The sequence below is a fragment of the Anthonomus grandis genome, chromosome 3, assembly GCF_022605725.1.
Source record: "Anthonomus grandis grandis chromosome 3, icAntGran1.3, whole genome shotgun sequence".
In the NCBI taxonomy this organism is placed as follows: domain Eukaryota; kingdom Metazoa; phylum Arthropoda; class Insecta; order Coleoptera; family Curculionidae; genus Anthonomus; species Anthonomus grandis.
This window is the reverse complement of record NC_065548.1, coordinates 8,982,604-9,002,662: the sequence shown is the minus strand read 5'-3', so window position 1 is coordinate 9,002,662 and position 20,059 is coordinate 8,982,604. Positions and strand designations below refer to the sequence as shown.

Genomic DNA, 20,059 nt, shown 5'->3' with positions numbered 1-20,059 from the left:
TTTTAATACTATAAATATTATTAATAATCATAATAATAGGTATCTCCTTCGATCCACTATGGTTTTGTCTCGCAATTAATTCACTGTCTACTATACGGAATGAAGTCCATTACAAGGCAACAGGAATACAACCTTTACGCTTTGCCACCTTCTCTTTATGAAAGGTATCAAACTATATGCTGGAAATAAAAAGCAAATGTAACACTTACTTAATATGATACAAAGATTATTATCACTTGACTATCACTTACCTATATAGTTTGGATTGAAAAAGTTTAAAATCCATCAATGGGAAGATTGTGAACGGAGATACAGTGCTGCCAAATGGATCTAGGATTTCAGCAAGCCAGATTTTTAGATCAGAAATCTAAAAGTAGAGAAACAATATACACGAACAATAAAAAATAAACTGACAACGGAGCTAGATGCCAGTAATTTAATTCAAGCAGTACAACACTGGCGTTATTCGTATTTGAATTAAACGTATTCATACAGTGTACTCAAGCGGACTAACAGGAAATTAGAAGCTCTTCACCATCTAAAGTCTTCTACCATTAGAACAAATTTACTAAGAAAACAAGAGGTAAGAGAGCTAACCGACATCAGCAAAACTACATTATCGACAAATTACAAGATTGAGAGAACTTTTCTACACTAAGGCGATAACATCTAGGTTACGCAAGACAATTGTACAAATGGAACTCCATGGTAAAATATCATAATGATCTTCACCAACTACATATTGATCAAGATAGAAGCGATGCATTATAAACAGATGACGAATAACCGATGGAATATTATAGTGGTCAACCAAGTTACTTAGCAGCAGTGCCAAGCCACAACAACGCGTTAGGCAAGTACCAAGACGAAAATTAAACAGATGTGGAATGTTTACAAGGTTGAAGTTGAGCCTGTGTTCTATCAGCGACTCACCTAATTCCAAAAATAAGACTCCGAAGAAACACCTACATAGAACTTCAACGAGTCATCATCCTAAATACTTGCGTTACTGTTAAGAAGTTTTATTAAATGACGAACTAACCTAATCGCTTTGATACTTCATTACCGGGATAAGTGAATTTCGAGCACTCTGCTGTAAAATATCGAATAAATAATAATAGTACTTATATATTAACCCATATTCGTTAGTATCATATACCTAAACAATACGTTCATTAAAGCCTGTGGGTCTGTCTCAATCACCAGTTCGTAAAAGAAAATAATTTTTCTTGTTATACATCGTGTACATTTAAATTATGCACATGCAAAAGCAAATTTGAAACATTTCACTACATTTTATTACGTAACTTGAGAGACCGAGATGGCAGATTTTATCTAAAAATCTCATAAAATACGAGATTTTCATTAGTTTCTAAATACGAAAACTTTTACTCCGGCGTAATTAAATTTTCGCTACAATTTACCCTTACATGGAGTTAAAAAAAAATTAATTTAAAAACCCGTTTTTATTCCCATAAGCCGGCCGCTTGTTATTTTTAATTAGATTTGTTTGTTCAAATCCAGTTTTATCTGCCTTTAGGCCAACTTAGTTACAATTTAAAAGCAGCAAAAAAAAAAAAAAACAATGCATGCTCGTAATCTAAGGATGTAGTAGCGTAGGCCGGAAATAAAAAATTCATAAGTCAATTTGGACCCCATATCTATTCCAGACGGGATACCGAAATCCCCGATCTTATTTCCTAAATTGTCAGGCTCGGCATGTGAAATTTTAATAGATACAGCAGATCGCCAGCCGAATATGTGAAATATAATAGGAAATTTTAAAATTTATTTAATAAACCATCTTAGGTGATAAGAAGGTACGTGCCCTTCGCCGTAAGGCAAATTTAAGTGAAAAAAATCATTTGAATTTTCTGGATATTAGACTGTGAAGTTAGGGTATAGTTTTCTAGAAAACTGTTTACTAGCTCAGATTTTCAAAACTGTAATAGCTCTGAATGTTTTTCAACTTCTTGAGCATCTTTCAAAAAACACCAAAAAATTTATCTAGTTTATTGAAATAAGCAGTCATATGTATTTAAGATTTAATATTCAGGATCCTTTAAGTATTAATTTTTATACTCATTCCTATTTATGTCACTTATGTCAAAGATCACATGTTTTGGTTTTGCTAAGTTAGGTTTTTGTAACCTAGCTAGCCTAGCCGTGATCTAAAGTAGAAGTGTTGTTTATTTTTGTAATCCTAATTACGCTCAAGTAGTAAACTATAAAATAAAGAATTGTGATGGCATCAAGTAATGTAGTGAATTTTGACTCTGCGAGTATTTCGAAGTTTGATGGTACCAATTTTCAGCTTTGGAAATTTAATATAACCATATTTAAGGTAGAAAAATTACTCTCACTTATGACTGGAACAGATAAAGAGCCCGAAGACCAATCTTCCACCGCATGGAATGATTGGAATGCAAAAAACTCAAAGGCCCAAATCATTTTGCTATGGACAATATGCCAAGATCAAATACGACACTTAATAAATTGTGAGAATCCCGCTGAAATATGGTCAAGGTTAATCACAATACACGAGCAGAAAACTGAGGTTTCTAGAGAGTTACTTTGGCAAAGATTTTATATACGTAAAATGTCTGAGAATTTGAAAATTGCAGAACAGATTTCTGCAATTTTCAACCGCAATAGTGCAAATTATTCAAAAATAATTAACAGCTTACCTTTAGATCTTTAAGTACTGCCTGAGACTCTCTATCTATAGATCAGCAAACGTTTGAAAATTTGGCAGCGAGATTATTTAAAGACGAAACTCGCATGGGAAATGATAAATCCGAAATAGCTCCTCTTGCTTTACAGATAGAAGCTATACAAAGTCAACTTGAAGTTTGCCATAAAAAGTGAACCAATATACAGGATTCAAAAAAGAATATTGTAACTATTGCAAATGGAGAGGGCAGTGGATTCGAGAATGCAGAAAAAGGATTCAGGATGAAGAAAAAAATAAATGTACACTCCTTCATATATAAGTGATATTGTTTCTGTGTACCTTTCAAATTCGACTGTGAATAACTCTGAGTGAATGAACTATGCGATTCTGGCGAAAACCTACACATGACTGGGAAAAACACTGGTTTACAAAACTTGAATCTTTAAGTGAACTTTGAATGAAGTTAATTCCTGCAGAAGACAAAGGTGTGATTAAGATACAGGCTTTGGTTAAAGGTCAGTATCATGATCGTACTATAAATAATGTCTTATACATTCCAGAACTTTGCAGCAGCTTATTTTTAAAGGAAGCTATAACAGATAAAAATGTTAGCTATCGATCTCACAACAACAAATGCGAATTTCTTGAAAACTTTTCCAGATGAAAAAGTTTCATGTGTTAGGGTACGTAGAGATAATTTGTGGGTTATACAATTTTGAATGAAGTCTATTCCATAATGTCATTTGGCCAGCAGCATGCTACTAAAGTTATGTATTAATAAAGGTCTGATCATTTAGGACTCATTAATTGAGGCGTTAAAAATTAGAGTAGCCTAATCCACAAAAAATCGAAATTTAGATAAACATAGAAAATAATTCCCGAATACCCAAAGATTCGATAAAAAATGGCCTAAGCGATATAACAGTTTGTATGTGAGGATGTCGCCACAAGTTCTACTTCAATATTTTTATCATTTATTTACGTGCGTTTAGGTTAAAAAGTGCTTGTTATCGTGAACTTAAAACTAGTATTTTTGTGCCAAAGAATAAGTGTTTAAACTATGCAGAGTAAGTAAGTAAGCTTGATTTTATTACGTAAATTACAAGTGTTCATATAAGTACATTATTATTTTTTTAAATGCCCACTTCTGCTTAAAGTAACAATTTAGGTTAGGTGAGATTAGGTTTAGACGGCAAAAGTTACAATACTAGGCACATTTGTTTATTTTAGATACTATATCGGATATTTCTGATCTCAAAGGCAAAAAACGGATACGAATGGAGAAAATTTGGAACTCGAATACTCGGAAATTGAAAACAGCATCAGGAAATGATTGTAGTAATGTAAGGACGCAAAATATTTCCGCAAAAGTGGTTCATGATCCTATTTGTAAATGCATTAATAACTGCCCTGAAAAAATTAAAGTTGAACATTTTTATAATTTGCCAAATTTAGACTTGCAATCATCATATATAACTGGACCAGTGGATGTACAAAAAAATAGGATATACACGGAAAATTAACAGAGCAGGCGAGGTATGACGAGAGTTTATAAATTACCAAATGAAAATGGAAGTTACTTGAAAGTTTGCAAAAGGTTTTGTAGATTTCGGATTGCAGATTACCAAGAGTTCTGCTTAAAAAGTCAGAGAGAATTCCTCCAATAAATCAACGAGGAAGTCATCTATATTCTAAGATCCAAAGTGTTCAAGAAGTTAAGGAATTTATGGAAAAATTTCCTATTTTTAAATCCCATTATTCCAGAGGGAAGACTGGCCAAAGAAAATATTTGGCTCCCTATTTAAATATACAGATATTGTGCAATCTATATAAAAATAGTAAGCGTCTCCTGTCAGCAATCATGTATTTTGAAATATTTTCAATACTCACTTTAACCTACATTTTCAGGTTCCGATAACCAGTAGTTAACGCAAATGCGATCAATTAAATAATAAACTTAAAATTAGTAGTGACGAAGAAAAAAAGAACTTGGAAGCACAAAAAGAGCTACATTTTCAAATAATGGAATTAGCGAGTAATGAAATGAAAATTGATACAGAAGAAGTGTCGGTATAAGAAAATGAAACAGTCGCTATTCCATTTAACTTGATGAAGACATTGCCCACTCCAGTACTGCCCACAGGAAAAACAGACTATAAATGTCAACTATGGACATATTGTTTAGGTAAATTAGCTTATCACCAAATTAATAATAGAAAGATTTGTCCTTGCGTTATCCACTATTGCAAAAAATTTGTGTCAGAAAGAAAATTTCACGTATAGTGATCAATGTTGCGACCAAAATCGCATGTGACAAGTTCAACGCAATTAATTAGAAGTTTTTAGTATCAGGCCACTCATATCCTTCCTGTGATCGAGGAATTCGGTATTGTAGAAAAATAAAAGAAGTTTTATAAAGATCTGCACGAAAACAAAAGCCATTCTAAGTAGTTAAAATGACAAAAAATTATTTTTTTTTTCAAGAAACTGGAGTATGCTATTACTAATAGAAAAATTACCCCAAATGGTTCTAAGGTGGAATGGATGCAAATGCAATGGATTAAACTTTCGAATGGTACTAGACACCAATTTTCAAACTCAAAGATTGGCAAGTGTGGCAAAACGGAATCCTTGTGCACCAGTTGAAAATTTGGATCTGCTGTATTCTTTCGGACGCCTAATAGAAAAAAAAAGAAAGCAGATCTTATTGAACTTTTTCATACGTTTTATCTATTTTTCATGGTTTTTTACAATAATTTAAAGATCTCTACCAGAGCCATTGACGAACTGGGAGAACGGGAAAATGACGATGATTTGATAAAGGAAATCCTAAATACAGTTAATTACTTTATTTGGGTACTACTTATGTATTAAAAAATACTTATGTTATGAAAATATACCCAGATTTAATAAAATTGGCCTCTTTTTATTAGTTCTTTAGATATGTAAAATATTAGGTCCAAAAATCTAGTTGCACTTAGAAAATTACATTATAGTTGCCTAACCCACTTAAAAATCATCTTTTTGATAAAATATTAATAGATTGGCTGTACATTTTTTATAATAAACTTAAAATTTTTACAAAAGCCATTATTGAAAAAGAACCGATTTTTACACTTGACTTACTCATTTCTTCTATTTTGGGGTTAGGCCACTATGATTCTTAACGCCTCAATTAGGCTTCAATCAAGAAACTGCTGATTTTGTCAACATTAAGAAGAGATTTTCTGCGAGACATCTCATTTTCGAAAGCAGTCTAGAAAAATGCATAAAAGGTTGCAAGAAAATCTGAAAAATCCCAGGTGAAATGATTTACACAGATGTGTGTGGGTGGACCAATAAATGTTTTAACACCAAGTGACTCAAAATAATTTGCGTTGTTTAAAAGTGTTACTGCAATGTTTAGTCTATGGTTTTTAAGACTTGCAGGAAACTAAGCTAGGCATAAGATTCAAAACTTTAAGAAGTGATCAAGGTAAGGGAGAATATATTAATTAATAGAGAGTTTCAGAATTTTCTTAAGAATATTGGGATAATTCATGAGCATTCAGCAGCATATACACCTCAACAAAATAGTCGAATCATGGGAAGGACAGAAATATGGTTACAAATAAAAATGTACCACAAGAATTGTGGACCGAGGCTGTAAAAACTGCTGCAAATATTTTCAACAGAACAGCTTCAGATTTAGTACCAAACAAGTGAAAAGTGATTTGGAAGATAACCTGATTTGAAACATATCAAGATTTTTGGAAGTACAGCATATATGTTAATATCATTACAGTTTCGAAAAAACCTTGAATCAAAGTCACTAAAATTACTTTTCGTTGGTTATGATGAATATTCTTCGAATTACCGGCTTTGGGACTCAGAAAACCGAAGAGTTGAAGTATACTGCAATGTTAATTTTAATAAAAATGCCATGATTGACAATAAAAAGGAAACCGTTTCATTAAAATGTATATATATCGAAGAAAGTAAATAAACTGAACTACCAAATTCTAATAGTACCAGTCAAATATCAGACTCTGATGACAAGAACTTTGTTTGTGGCCCATCGTTTAATGCAAAGAATGTTATAGATGGAAATATGGATGTTAGGCAGCTACACAATCGTAATACACTAATTTAACCTGACTTATATGATGTAGCAAATTATTGTAAAGTACTTGAACCCTCAAGTGAGCGAGCAATGGAAGAAGAGTTGAATAGTCTAACAATAGAGTGAAAAATCTACTTATAATAGAGTTACCTAATGGTGCTAAAGTTATAGACAATAAGTGGATTTGTCGTGTTAAGACTAATCCGAACGGTAATCCAGTTCGTTATAAAGTAACTAAAAACCAACTGTGCAAAATAAAAAACGCTTATATAGACTTAAAATCTCGCCAAGATGCTGGAACCGTAAATTTATTTAATTCCTTAATAAGTTTGAGCTTAGACAATTAAAAAGGGAGACCAATGTATTTTTGTTGGTCACTTTGCAAATACTGAAATTTATTTGATAATTTACGTTGACAATGGACTAGTAATGAATATTGGCTAGCAGTAAGAATAATTTGTTGATACTTGAAAAGTACTACTTATTATAAAATTGTGTACTGTAAAAGGAGACATGTAAAGATTATCGATTATACTGACGCAGACTATGCTGGTTGCTTATATACTAGGAAATCCACCAGCGGTTATGTGTTTACACTTGCAAATGGTGGTATTACTTGAAAAAACCAGAAACAAAATGTGGTGACACAATTAGCTATAGAAGCAGAGTATTTGTCCTTAGGTCTTGGAGTTGGAGAGTTGTAGTTGAAACATTTCCTAAAAGAACTTGAAATCAAAGAATCATTTCAACTTAATATTCATATGAAGAATCATATGGACATTAAACTACCAAGAAATAGTCCATCTTTTTTCAAAGAGACCGGCTTACATTCTACATATTACCATTTTACATACTACATATATGCAGTAACTAATCTCCGTCCGATTTTATCAATTTTAACTTAATTTCTACCCTTGACTTGTATCAGGTAATGTTTTTTTCACAAGTGGCTCTGATGATGCCTAGTATGGACGAAACACGTGTAATCCTCTGTCTTTAATTGAATAAATTTGAGACCTGTGGCTTAGTTTATTTCATTACTATTTAAGACATTAAATAAAGAGAAGATGAAATTGAAAACAAGAACATATCAGTATTCTACGTAAACTCAAGTGATCAGTTGGCTGACTCATTTGCCAAACTTTTTTTAAAGACAGTTTTTAACTCTGATTTGTATGAAAAGTGTAACTCCCTTGAATGCGTGAAATTTGAAAAATTGTAAAAAAAAATTAATAAACAATTATAATGGGAATTTTACGTAAAAAATTGACGCTGCGGTATAATTTTTTAGATATTTTATTGATAGAAAGATATAAGGCCTTTTATCAAACCAACCTCCTCAACGACACGATATTGTACAGTATTTTCTTTATTTTTAATATTAAAGAAGATGACAAGTCATATCCATTTAAATTATGCCAAAAATTAAAAGTAACAGTTCCCCAAACAAATCAAATAAACTCCTCTTTTACCTGTCTGGTGAAGCCGTTGGCACTGCATTGATCGATGTTTTTCGGGATAAAGCCAGAGTTCTCCTGAAAACCAAATAAAAACCTCCGATTAATTGTACCGTAAAAAAATAATAGCGTATTAAAATTTGAACAGACGCCTTAAAAACAGGAATTTCGTACCGTAAAACATACGAATAATTTTACAATTCGGTGCACAAATGAAAATATTGCGAATTTAAATTTTATATGAGTGTGTTAGAGCGTATGCATGTATGGGCGTCATATAAAAATTTCCTACTGACGAGTTCCGGTCTGAAGCGACAAATATTCGCCGATAATAAAAAAACAATTTATGCGCTGGGCTGACTAGGCAATTGGGTCGCTACTATTTTAATATTTACAAATGGATTTTGTTATTGTTTGTTAATTTTATTATATTTCATAGAGGTGCAGAAAAACTCGATAATTTTCGGGAAAAAGTTTTATAACGAATAATAATAAAATAACAACACACAAATCTAATACTACTATTAAATAGAAATATATGAAGCAAATGCCAAAAAAAAAATCAATATAGACTATAAAGTAATTATATAACTCTCATAATTAATGTTTCTTTATCTTTAAGACTTACATATTTTTCACCAGCGGCAATAAATTAAAACGTACTTTTACAGTGTTATCGTGCACCACGCGATGCCTTTTAAAATCCCTCTTTTAATCGTTAATCATGTCGTAATGTTAACTATTCGTGCGATTTTCGTAATTTTAAATTATCGCGCCCTATCAATAGCCGTACTGCACAACCTAAAGTAGTTGTATAAAGTGTTTAATACTCACCGAACCTAAACAGTGTTAAAAGAACGGAATTTTTATAGGCTCGTAACACGAACTTTGTTTCGTATTAAAAAAAAACTACGCTACCGAATTCACGATTTTTGGCCAATTTAAAACACGAGATTTTTTAATTGAAATCCGGAATTTCGGGGCTGACGTTTTTGACGCGCACGATTTTGGAAATAAAATCCGGATAACGGAACCTTGTTTTCTTCTGTTTTTAAATGTGGTACTTTTTGGGTCATATTACAATGAGGAAAAATATATATATTTTTTATTATAATTAATAATAATTATTCCAAAATAAGAAGGGAGGGCCAAAAAAAATTACCATTTCAGAAACAAACAAAATCATGCCTTCCTAAACTACACCAATAGATATAATTAAAGTTTACATATAGAAAAGTATTTTCAACCCTTTTCCAAATTAGATTTCCAGGGCATATAACTTAGGGCATTAAATTATTCCTTCGTTTCTTATCTAGACCTTTTCCTTATCCTGGAAGATCCCGAAAAGCGGCCACGGAGGCACCGTTTCAGAAAGGTAGAAATAATGGCTTGCAAGGGCTGGGGGGGTGCAAAATAAATGTCTCAAAACGCCCCTCGTCTCACCATTCGCATTATTTAGGACTATCAAAAGTCGTAAGATTTAATATTCGGCTGAAAAAAAGTAGGAAAAACGAATGAAGGTTTGACAGTTATTAAATTAGGGATTTTTTCAAGAACCATTCATTTTCTTGGGCTCAAAAATTTAAAGGTCAATATCTCGGTTTCCGTGGGTTCTATCTTCATAATTCTAACGCTTTTTTTCTTAGATTCGTCCTTGTGATTCCGACGAGACCATCCACAAGGTCGTAGTTCTTTTATGAGCTAAGATCCCGCATTCTTAGAGCCAATTTTGGGGAACAAAAAAATCATCAAAATCGACGTTTGTGTGAAACTTCAAAATGCTCGTATTCCCTTATATTTCTGCTTAACCTGTTATAACCCGGCATTTTAGTGTGGGATGAGAACAAGGCGCACGTATATTTAGTTTAAAATCGAAAATAAAAATTCTTGGTGAAAAAAATCCATACTTAGAGGTACTTCAAAAGTTAAAAATCCCCAGTTTTGAAGGTCGATATATCGGCTTCCATAAGCACAATCAAGAAAATTCCAACGGTTTTTACTTAGTTTGGTCCTCCTGAATCCAATGAGTTTATACGCAAGGTAGTAGCTCACATAATATTAGCGAAGATCTAGCATTTTTAGGACCCATTTTTGGGCTCAAAAACGAGGTCGAAAATGGGTTTTTCCGAATTTTTAAGTGCTCTCATTCTCTAAGTTCTGCTCGAATCCTGTTATAACCCGGTGTTTTCCTAGTCTAGGTGATCAGAATAAGACTCTGGTACTCTTAGTTCAATTTCGAAAAAAATCAATTTTTGGTGAAAAAATTCGATAAAATACCCGAAAAATTAAAAATCCCAAACTTTGGAGGTCGACTTCTATGGTCACTATCGGAAAATTTTTAATGATCTTGACTTAGTCTTGATTTTCTGAATCCAACGAGATTATCCGCAAGATAGTAGCTCGTATATTAACCGAGATCTGGCATTTTTAGGGTCCATTTTTGGGCTCAAAAACGAGGACGAAAAATAACTTTTTTCCGAATATTCAAGGTGCTCTCATTCCCTTACTTCTGCTCGAATCCTGTTATAGCCCGATGTTTTGATGATGTACGTGATGAGAGCAAGTCGCTGGTATAGTTAATTCAATGTCAAAAAAAACTTTTTTTTTTTGGAGAAAAAATTCGATACAAGGAGATTAAAAAATGAAAAATCCCGAACTTTGGAGGTCAATTTTTAGGCTAATATGGGTCCTATCGGGAAAATCCCAACGGTTTTATCTTAGTTTTGTCGTTCTGAATACAACGAGACCATCCGCAAGGTCACAGCTCTTCTATTAGGTGAGATCTCGCATTTTTAGGGCCCATTTTTGGCCTCAAAAACGAACGGCGAAAAATGCCATTTTCAAAGTGCTCTCATTCACTTATTCTGCTCGAATCCTATTATAACTCGAAGTTTTCGTGATCTAGGTGATCAGAATAAGACGGTGGTATACTTAGTCTGAGTTTAAAAAAAATAAATTTTTGGTGAAAAAAAAATTCGATACGGGGCGGAGAAACCAAGAAATAAAAAATATCAAACTTTGGAGGTCGATATCTCGGCTTCTATGGGTTCTATTGGGAAAGTTCCAACAGTTTTATCTTAGTTTCGTCGTTCTGAATACACCGAGCCCATTTGCAAGGTCGAAGCTCTTCTATTAGCTGAGATCTTGCATTTTTAGAGCCCATTTTTGGCCTCAAAAACGGACGGCAAAAATGACTTTTTCAGGATTCTCTCATCAGAAGTGCTCTCATTCGCTTAGTTCTGCTCGAATCCTGTTATAACCCGGTGTCTTCGTGATCTAGGTGATCAGAATAAGACTCTGGAATATTTAGTTAAATTTTTTTAAAAATCAATTTTTGGTGAAAAACTTCGATACGGGGGGGTATACCCAAGAAATAAAAAAACCCAAACTTTGGAGGTCGATATCTCTGCTTCTATGGGTCCTATTATAGAAATTCCAACAGTTTTATCTTAGTTTCGTCGTTCTGAATACAGCGAGACCATTCGCAAGGTCGTAGCTCTTCTATTAACTGAGATCTTGCATTTTTGGGCCCATTTTTGGACTCAAAAACGGATGTCGAAAAATGGCTTTTTCAGGATTTTCAAAGTGCTCTCATTTTCTTAGTTTTGCTCGAATCCTATTATAACCCGGTGTTTTCGTAATCTAGGTGATCAGAATAAGACGCTGGTATACTTAGTTTGATTTCGAAAAAAATCGCATTTCGAAAGGGAGGTAATACGCAAAAAATGAAAAATCCCCAACTTTGGAGGTTAATATCTCGGCTTGTATAGGTACTATCGTGAGAATTCCAACAGTTTCTTCTTAGTTTCGTATTTTTAATTGCCTATTAATTGCTATGAATTAGCTAAGATCTGTTACATTGCCTCTCATGCCAAATTAACGTTTTCAAAGAGAAAATTGTCTAGCCTCAAAAAAAGGTCAAGAATGGCCCAATTTTTTTTTAATTTGTATTGTCTTTCACTCTAATTTCACAAAATCTCAGAACTATCAAAAAATTCAATATTTTTAACATAGTTTTTATGTATACCTCTATAAGTCTTAAATTAAGCAAAATATCGAATATTCCATCTTACTTCACAAAAAAAACAATTACCTTAATTTACATAAAAAATACAACAAATTTAATCAAAATACCGACCATAAAATGTAAATTAATGTAGGTTACGCTTTTCATACTATAGTCGTTTAATATGATCCGGGTAATCGATAAATTTAATGAACGATAAATACGGTAGTAAAATCGCAAATTTAGCGCCGCTCTTCTGGGAATGTGGAGTTTTAGGGCACCGAGGGCAATGTAAGAACCCCTAATAAATCCCATTGGGGCCGCATATATATATACACACCCTTGAAAAATGCATTTTGCTCATCCCAGTTATTTGATAAATGTCCTAAGAATCCCAGAAAATAACAGCCATTAAATTTGAATTATTTTTCAGAGAAAAATAATCCATAATTTAACATTGTAAAGATTTAAATTATGCATTCAATAATGAGTTAAATTTGAGGACAACTTTTATTTTTCTAAGGTTTTAAAAGCCACTTAACTACTCTCGTTGAAAGGTTGTTGTGCTTTCGCAATTTTAAAACACTCATACAAAACAAATAAGCCGAATCGGAAGTGACAGCAATTACCTCCGAAACAGGAACGCTATCTCGCCCTGCTAATAACTGCCTCTCTCTGGTCATTATTTTCGCGAAATTTCGGTTCAAATTGGACGTTATGCGTCATTCCGGACAAAAAACAACGAGCAAGAGCTTTTGATTTGGTGTTTTTAGCGGGTTTGCTTGGACATAAAATCGTTGTTTTGCAGGAGTATGGCTTAATTATAGCATACACTGACAAGCAGATAGTTTAATTAAACAGTAGCCAGTTACATGAGAGTTAGTTGCATTTAAGCTGCCGTTTGGATCTTCTATTTTTCTATATCAGTTTTTTTTGAATTATTATTTCGATGTTCTGAAAATGGTATTTTTTAAGTTTAACCAATAATATCGAAAAATATAACTGTATTATGATAAAGCTTGATTAAATTCAGGTTCATGCAAAGATGACACATTCAGGTTTGCCACGTCTAGCCTCTAAAAGTATAGAGATAAAACCCTCAGTGGTCAAAACATGAAACCAACTCTAGATTAATAATTTCTTTAGTCGAAAGGCATATGAATAGACAAGTATAACATTTAGTTACTCTGGCTGCTTTCCTTAATATGAAGAGGACCTTTATAGTCTACCTCAACATTAAAAGGATATATCAAGTTAACCCATTCTTTCGGTAATAACTCTAAAATTTAATTTGAAAAAGCTGCATCTATTTTAAGGCAAATTGCATATTCAAATGAAACCTTTCTTGCTAAAATACTTAGTCATCTATGACCTAATATTTATCTCTGGTCACACTTAGCAATATTTGCAGTCCGGGATACACAATTACCTTTTATGTTTAGAAATAAACAACATTTAGTAAAGTGGTATTTTGTAGCAAGGAGAATTTGAGGTTTTTTATCATAACTAAAAGATGACATTTCAATCTTTTTTCAAGTGCTAAAGGTTCTTTATAATAGGTTTACCAAGTTTCTGTGTCTTTCGAAACCTTAAACGTATCAATCAAACCTTAGAACATAAAATGCCTAGAACAAGCCTAGCTGCAAACCATAGGCAATCTTCTAGACAATGATGTCAAATCGACTTTCCAATTTTTCATTCAATATATAATTTTCTTAATCGACTACATATTTTTTAGTGTATTGTATTTTGTAACAGGTAAGAAATGTACTCTTTAAAAGATTCGTTTATTTGCTGACCAATAATATATACTTTGAGAGTAATCAACAAATTGTTCAGAATAAAAAAAAAGAATACCGACAAAAAAGTTAATAAAAAAAAGTAACTTGGCAACGTAGAATACCTCTATGTTTACAATGAAGGTATCCGATGTTGCCACTTTGTGTTGTCTTTCCAGATATGTTTTCACTTCTGTGAAGCTAGCTGCGAGAACGCAGCATATGTCGTTTCCAGCAACCTATTTATAGTCCGCGCCCGCTGTTATTTAATCGATATAATGCCCGTATCTCCTGAAATTCTTAAGGAATTTTAATATTTTTTTTGTCCAGATATTAACAATTAATCATTTAATTGATTTATAGTGGTTATAAACCTCTACAAACTAAAGTTTTTTTGTGAAAATTACTTAAAAAGTCGAATGTTAAAGAAATGAAAAAGACTCCCAAAGGATCTTTTTGCTATAATAAATATCTAAGCGCATTTGAGATGGTTGCAAACCTCTACAAACAAAAGTTTTTTGGTAAAAAATTATTGAATTGTTAGATGTTTAAAAATATAAAGGGTTATGTAACTCCTAACGGCTATAAGGAAAAGTTTTATCCATATCCTTTGGCAGTTATAGCCGTTTATAACATCTAACTCAATCGTTTGTAGAGGTTTGCAACCATCTGAAATCCGTTTAGATATTTATAATATATTACAGAAAAAAGTTTAATTCAAATTCTTTGGAAGTAAACCATTTAATTAATTTCTACAAAAAAAAACCTTAGTTTGTCGCGGTATATGTATACCCACTATAAACAGATGTAGTTATCCACTGTTAATATCTAGACAAAAAATTATTAAAACTCCTTTGGAATTCCAGAGGATACGGGCACTAATATTGATTAAATAATAATGGGCGCCGACTATAAATATGTTACTGGTAAACGACATATGCTGCGTTCTCAATTTTGGTTGCTGGATATCGACCAGATAGTACTTTCATTTTTGCACAAATTAATTTTGCGGCATTTCGGGTTCGAATTAGTAATAAATTTACTTGATTACACATTTTTATTAATATTTTAGTCGCCAATACTTAATAGATACTTCCCAAACATGCCGTCTTTTATAATATTATAACCTAGAAGGATTACACCATTGACATTTAACTTGTCTGTGAATTAACGATTTGAATTTCCTTTTTTTAGCGCCCAACGTGTGACGTTAAGTTTACAGTGTTACTATTTTGCCAAGAGTTTGCAGACGGTAGCTCAGAATTATTGGAGGCTTGAGATTGTTCGAAGATTCACTATTAAAGAATCTAAACTTGATTATAACTATTAAATAAGAAAGCGCCACTTAGTTTTTTTTTTATAAATGAAAGAAAACTAAGAAAAAGACTTGGTATATAGGTTTCAATTAACAATTAAATGACCCTGGTTAAAGTAGATTTAAAGGGGCAAAAAAATATCTTAACAATACAACCAAATTATTATACAATAGGCTCGCGTTAATGTGAAGTCAAAAAATTTCGACTTAGTTCGCATTACTGAAATGTTCACATTATGGAGATTATATTAAAAATAGCTAAAATTAAAATAAAAGGGAACTATATTGTACTTTATTTATGTTTGTATTTATTTATTACAGTTTTAACCATTATACAAAAGTTTTATTCCAAAAAAGATGTAATTTTTGTTTGCACTTTTTTTGCGACAGGTTTAAGGCCACAGCCTTTTCTTCTAAACCTTTTAGTGTAATAATGTCCTTTATGTCGACATAGTTTTGATTGGCCCATTGTATGACAATTTTCAAGGCTGCAAGAGCCTCCAAATGCGTAACTTTTTCTTCTTCAAAAATTAATATCTCGCAGCCACTACCATCTGAATCATTGCTATCGAGATTTTCCTCCACTGCGTCTGTATTCCATTCCTCAATTTCTTTGGGATTATAATCAATTTAAAAACAATCATATCTCAATGAAATTCTAAAACTATAACAGACTTTCTTCTTTTAATTTCCAAAAATCGAAAATTAAAAGGAGTAACTAGCACTAAATAATACCTGTTCAATTGTTTGAAGCAATGTAATGGTTTCATTAACTGAAGCTGCTCTAACATCATTTTCCCACATCTCTTTTAGTCGAGCTAAAGGTAGGTCATGCTCCTCCAAATTTTTTCCCAAAATATTATTCCAACATTTTGAAATTACTGAAGGCTCTATTTTTTGCCAGGCCATATGCAATTGCATAATAGCATCTCTTAAAGTTATAACTTTTAGGGCCTCAGCTACTCCTTGACCCTTTGATACAATTCAACTTAATAGGCCTTTTCTGGAAAATAGTTTGGTTATTCGCAAAACATTTTGGTCTAATGGTTGAATTAATGGTGTAACATTTGGGGGCATGTAGACAACAAAAATGTGTCCATCAGAAGTTTTTAATTCTTCTGCCGGTGGATGCAAAGGGTTATTGTTTAACAGGAGAACGGCTTTTAAAGGAAGGTTTTTGTTTTGTAAAAATGATTTAACCTAAAAACCCAATTTAGTCTTAAAAAAATTAAAAAGCAAATAAAACTTTCACTTACCTCTGGAACAAAATGCTTAAAAAACCAATGTCATGCATTTCTAGTGCTTTTAAAGATGACTGAAATATCAAATCCTTTAAAACATCTGGGTGATTTTGCATTTCCTAGTCCTAAAGGCGTTAGTTTGTGTGATCCTGTAGCATTTGTGCACCCCAAAAGAGTTATTCTTTGTTTAGCTATTTTTAGACCTGGCGCCGTTTTTTCAAAAATTGCAACATAGGTTTTATCTGGCAATAACTTCCAATGTAAACCCGTCTCATCTGCATTATAAATTTGATCTTCACTTAGATTAACCTGCTTCATCTTTTTTCTTAAGCCTTCAATAAAGGGATTTACAAGGTGAGGCTGCGGGGACAACTGTTCACCTGCAATTTTAAGCAGCCTTATACCATATCGCCATTAAAATTTTTGAAGCCATCCATCGCTTGCATTAAATTTATCGTTGAGTTTTAATTTTCTATGAAAATCTAGAGCCTTTTCTTTAAGCATATCACCCGTAACTGGCAAATTTCGTTCACGCTATTTGGTAAACTATTTATACAACAAAGTTTCCATCTTGGGGTTTTCTGCATCGCTTTTTTATTTCATTAGGTCTTGAACTCTCTCCAACAACTTTTAAAATGTTTTCTTCTTTATTTTTAATTGCACAAATAGTTGATTTTGCTATTTGATATTTCTTTGCTAGTGCAGTAACACTCATACCATTTTTGTGCTGTTCCAAAATTTTTGATTTCTCATAAAGAGTTAAACACTTAATTTTATTATTTTTACCATTTTTAAAAAAACGTATTAATTTTAACCATTTTAAAAGGCCACTGCGCAAGATGCGACACTCTCTCTTATCTAATAAACATCAACTAAATGACCAAACAACGTTTCAAATGCGTAAACCCAATATCCACTAACAAGCCTAGACAAGTCTACACAGGATTACTAAAGATTTCTTAAAATTCACATTATCGAAATATGGGTTTGTTCACACTATATAATTACATAGAAAAATATTGGTGTTCACATTAATGAGTTGTTCATAAAATCGTAAGTTCACGTTACCGCAAGTATGCTGTATTTACATCAAAGATATGTACACACCTCATGTTCTAAATTGATAAATGTTAATAATTTGCTGAATTAAATGAATTAAAATATGAATAATGATGATATGATTAAAATAAATTTGACAAAAGTAACATTTAAATTATGATTTCACTACTAGGTAGATTTCAGCACTTCACACAATTATTAAAGTTTTTTGTATATATTTGTAGTACGCAGGGGAAAGTCCTTTTTACCTAAGGCATATCAGCCTTAACCGAGTTATATATACTTAACTACCAAAAAAGATACTGAAAAATACTAAACAAAAAATAACTAAAATTATAGATAAAAAATTGACGTATTAAATTATGATATTCATTAAATATTTGTAGCAATAAATTGAAATTAAAGGTATATTAATAAAAATTTAAATAAATGAGACAAATCTATGCTTAGTAATATTTAGATAAATGGAATAAACTGGCCTGTATATTCCTCCAAGAAATGAATGAGGCTGTGAATGTATGCCATTTGTAGCTCAGCTAACCGGACTGGGAATCTCTAATACTAGCTCTAGCTCTGGCTCCAGCTCTACCGCTTGCAGCTATTTCCCGGGGAAATTAAAAGCTTGCAGTCATCAACAATTGAAGGAGAATAAAGAGGAAAACGGAAAAGTAAAACCCTAATACAACGGTTGCCATTGTATTCACTGTCGATAAAAAAATGAAAGGCGTTAAAAATGTGACACACTCACCTTGCTAAGTTTCATTATCTATCCATTAAAATCTTGGGCATCCTGCACCAGAATTATGAAATAAACGGTTAAAAAGGAACAAGATTAAGGACTATAAATTACAAACCATATTGGCCACTTCCTGCTTCACAAACTTCGGAAATAAAAAACTGGCCTTTTACGTGTGCTCCTACCTGCGACACGGGAACAAGTCCTCGAAAAATGGACCCAGCACCGACTAAATCAGTAACGACCCCACCTCTCGCCTGAGCTGTCAATATCAGCTAATCAGAGAAAATATTAATTATGACTAATCAGAGAAGTGACGGACCGTCAACAGATAGCATGGATAATTAAACCAGGAGAGTGATGCGTTACAGTAGTAATATGTCATTGACAGTGTAAATTTAAAGAAATATGAATAAAAGAAGTTATTAATGTAATTATTGAAATTAATGAAATATCAATGGAGCGTTAGTGAACATAAGGAGTAGAAAAATAAAACGCTACAATATATGTGACCCACTTCAGACTTCTTTATTATTTTTCAGCAAAAAGGGAGTTTTTAGTCTTAATATTAATTAAAAAAATACACTAAAACCAATCAAAACATCCTCTAATACTGTACGAAAGGTGCATCATGCAAAACAACGAGCGCAGTTGCCAAATACCTTTATTGCGAGAATTTCTGGGCAAAATCTACAGCGTTACCGCTGTGTATCGAAATTTGTGATTTAAAGAGTCCAAATTAAAAATATGAATTATTATTAGTGTTTAGTGTAAATATCGTACAAAATAGTTTTGGTTATTAAACGAGTTTCGCTCTTTCTTTTTCTTTATAATAGAGAATGCAACTCAGTTTCTGCTAATTATAATAATTTATTATATCACTTTATTTTCTTCTGTTAAAATTGAGTAATCACTGGCAACATAGAATACTAAGCATGTTTATCAATAAAATATCCCCTCTGCCCCCTGTGTAGATGTTGCGCTCAATCCAAAGCAGCCAATGTTTATTCTAGTGTATTCAATGTTCTAAGAATCAAACGTAAAATGTTACTGAATTTAGTGAACTGAATTACACTTTTATTAATTCACATATGCTTTTTTTATTTTAGAATTTCACCGGTCAATGTTCTCATCTAATAAAAATGCAGGATCACGAACATTCTAAAATATTGTCTGGTAAAATACCACGAGATAAAAGCTGATTTCACATATATGTTCACATATTAGAACTGGATAGAGTCTAAATTTCTGATACTCTGTTTGCAACAAAAACTTCAAGGATACTTGGACAGGTTGCAATCTATCCAAGGACCACCTTTGCATCACACCAAAGATGAATCTCTGATGAATTAAGAACTTTTTTAAATAATTTTGGCCAATAATAGGGCTTTACAAAGTTCCGAATTTTTGAAGGAGAAACCTTAACCTTTGAACACAATACTGAAACTTCACTTAAATTTTCAGAAAATAGTAGAATAGTAGAAAAGTATCAGAAAATGCATGCAATTCATAGCATGTCTTTAATACACATATAAGTCTTTAAGTTTAGAGAACTGATTCTTTAATTTTACCCATTTGGAAATTAGTTACGTTGGTAAGGAGGTTTTATCTTAGGTCATCTTTCAAGACCATAACTTTTGAAGTAAGATTTTTGCCAAGATTATGCATCGTCCAAGTAGATCAAAGACATT

At 32.3% G+C, this 20,059-nt stretch overlaps 1 protein-coding gene across 2 annotated transcripts in view; it reads right to left on the bottom strand.

Moving 5' to 3' along the window:
• The window catches only part of LOC126733928 (chondroitin sulfate N-acetylgalactosaminyltransferase 2), a 259,068-nt gene that overhangs the window by 153,126 nt on the left and 85,883 nt on the right, over nucleotides 1-20,059 (bottom strand). Inside the window, exons 1-2 of one of the 2 annotated variants that reach the window (XM_050437414.1) lie at nucleotides 8,408-8,538; nucleotides 8,249-8,311 (exon numbers count right to left, since the gene is read on the bottom strand). Coding sequence is in view for 1 of the 2 variants with exons in the window: in XM_050437413.1 (XP_050293370.1) it covers nucleotides 8,249-8,311 (63 nt within the window). In the remaining variant the exon portion in view is untranslated. Of the gene's footprint in view, nucleotides 1-8,248; nucleotides 8,312-8,407; nucleotides 8,539-20,059 lie in introns of those variants that run through there. The other variant, XM_050437413.1, reaches the window with a different exon arrangement.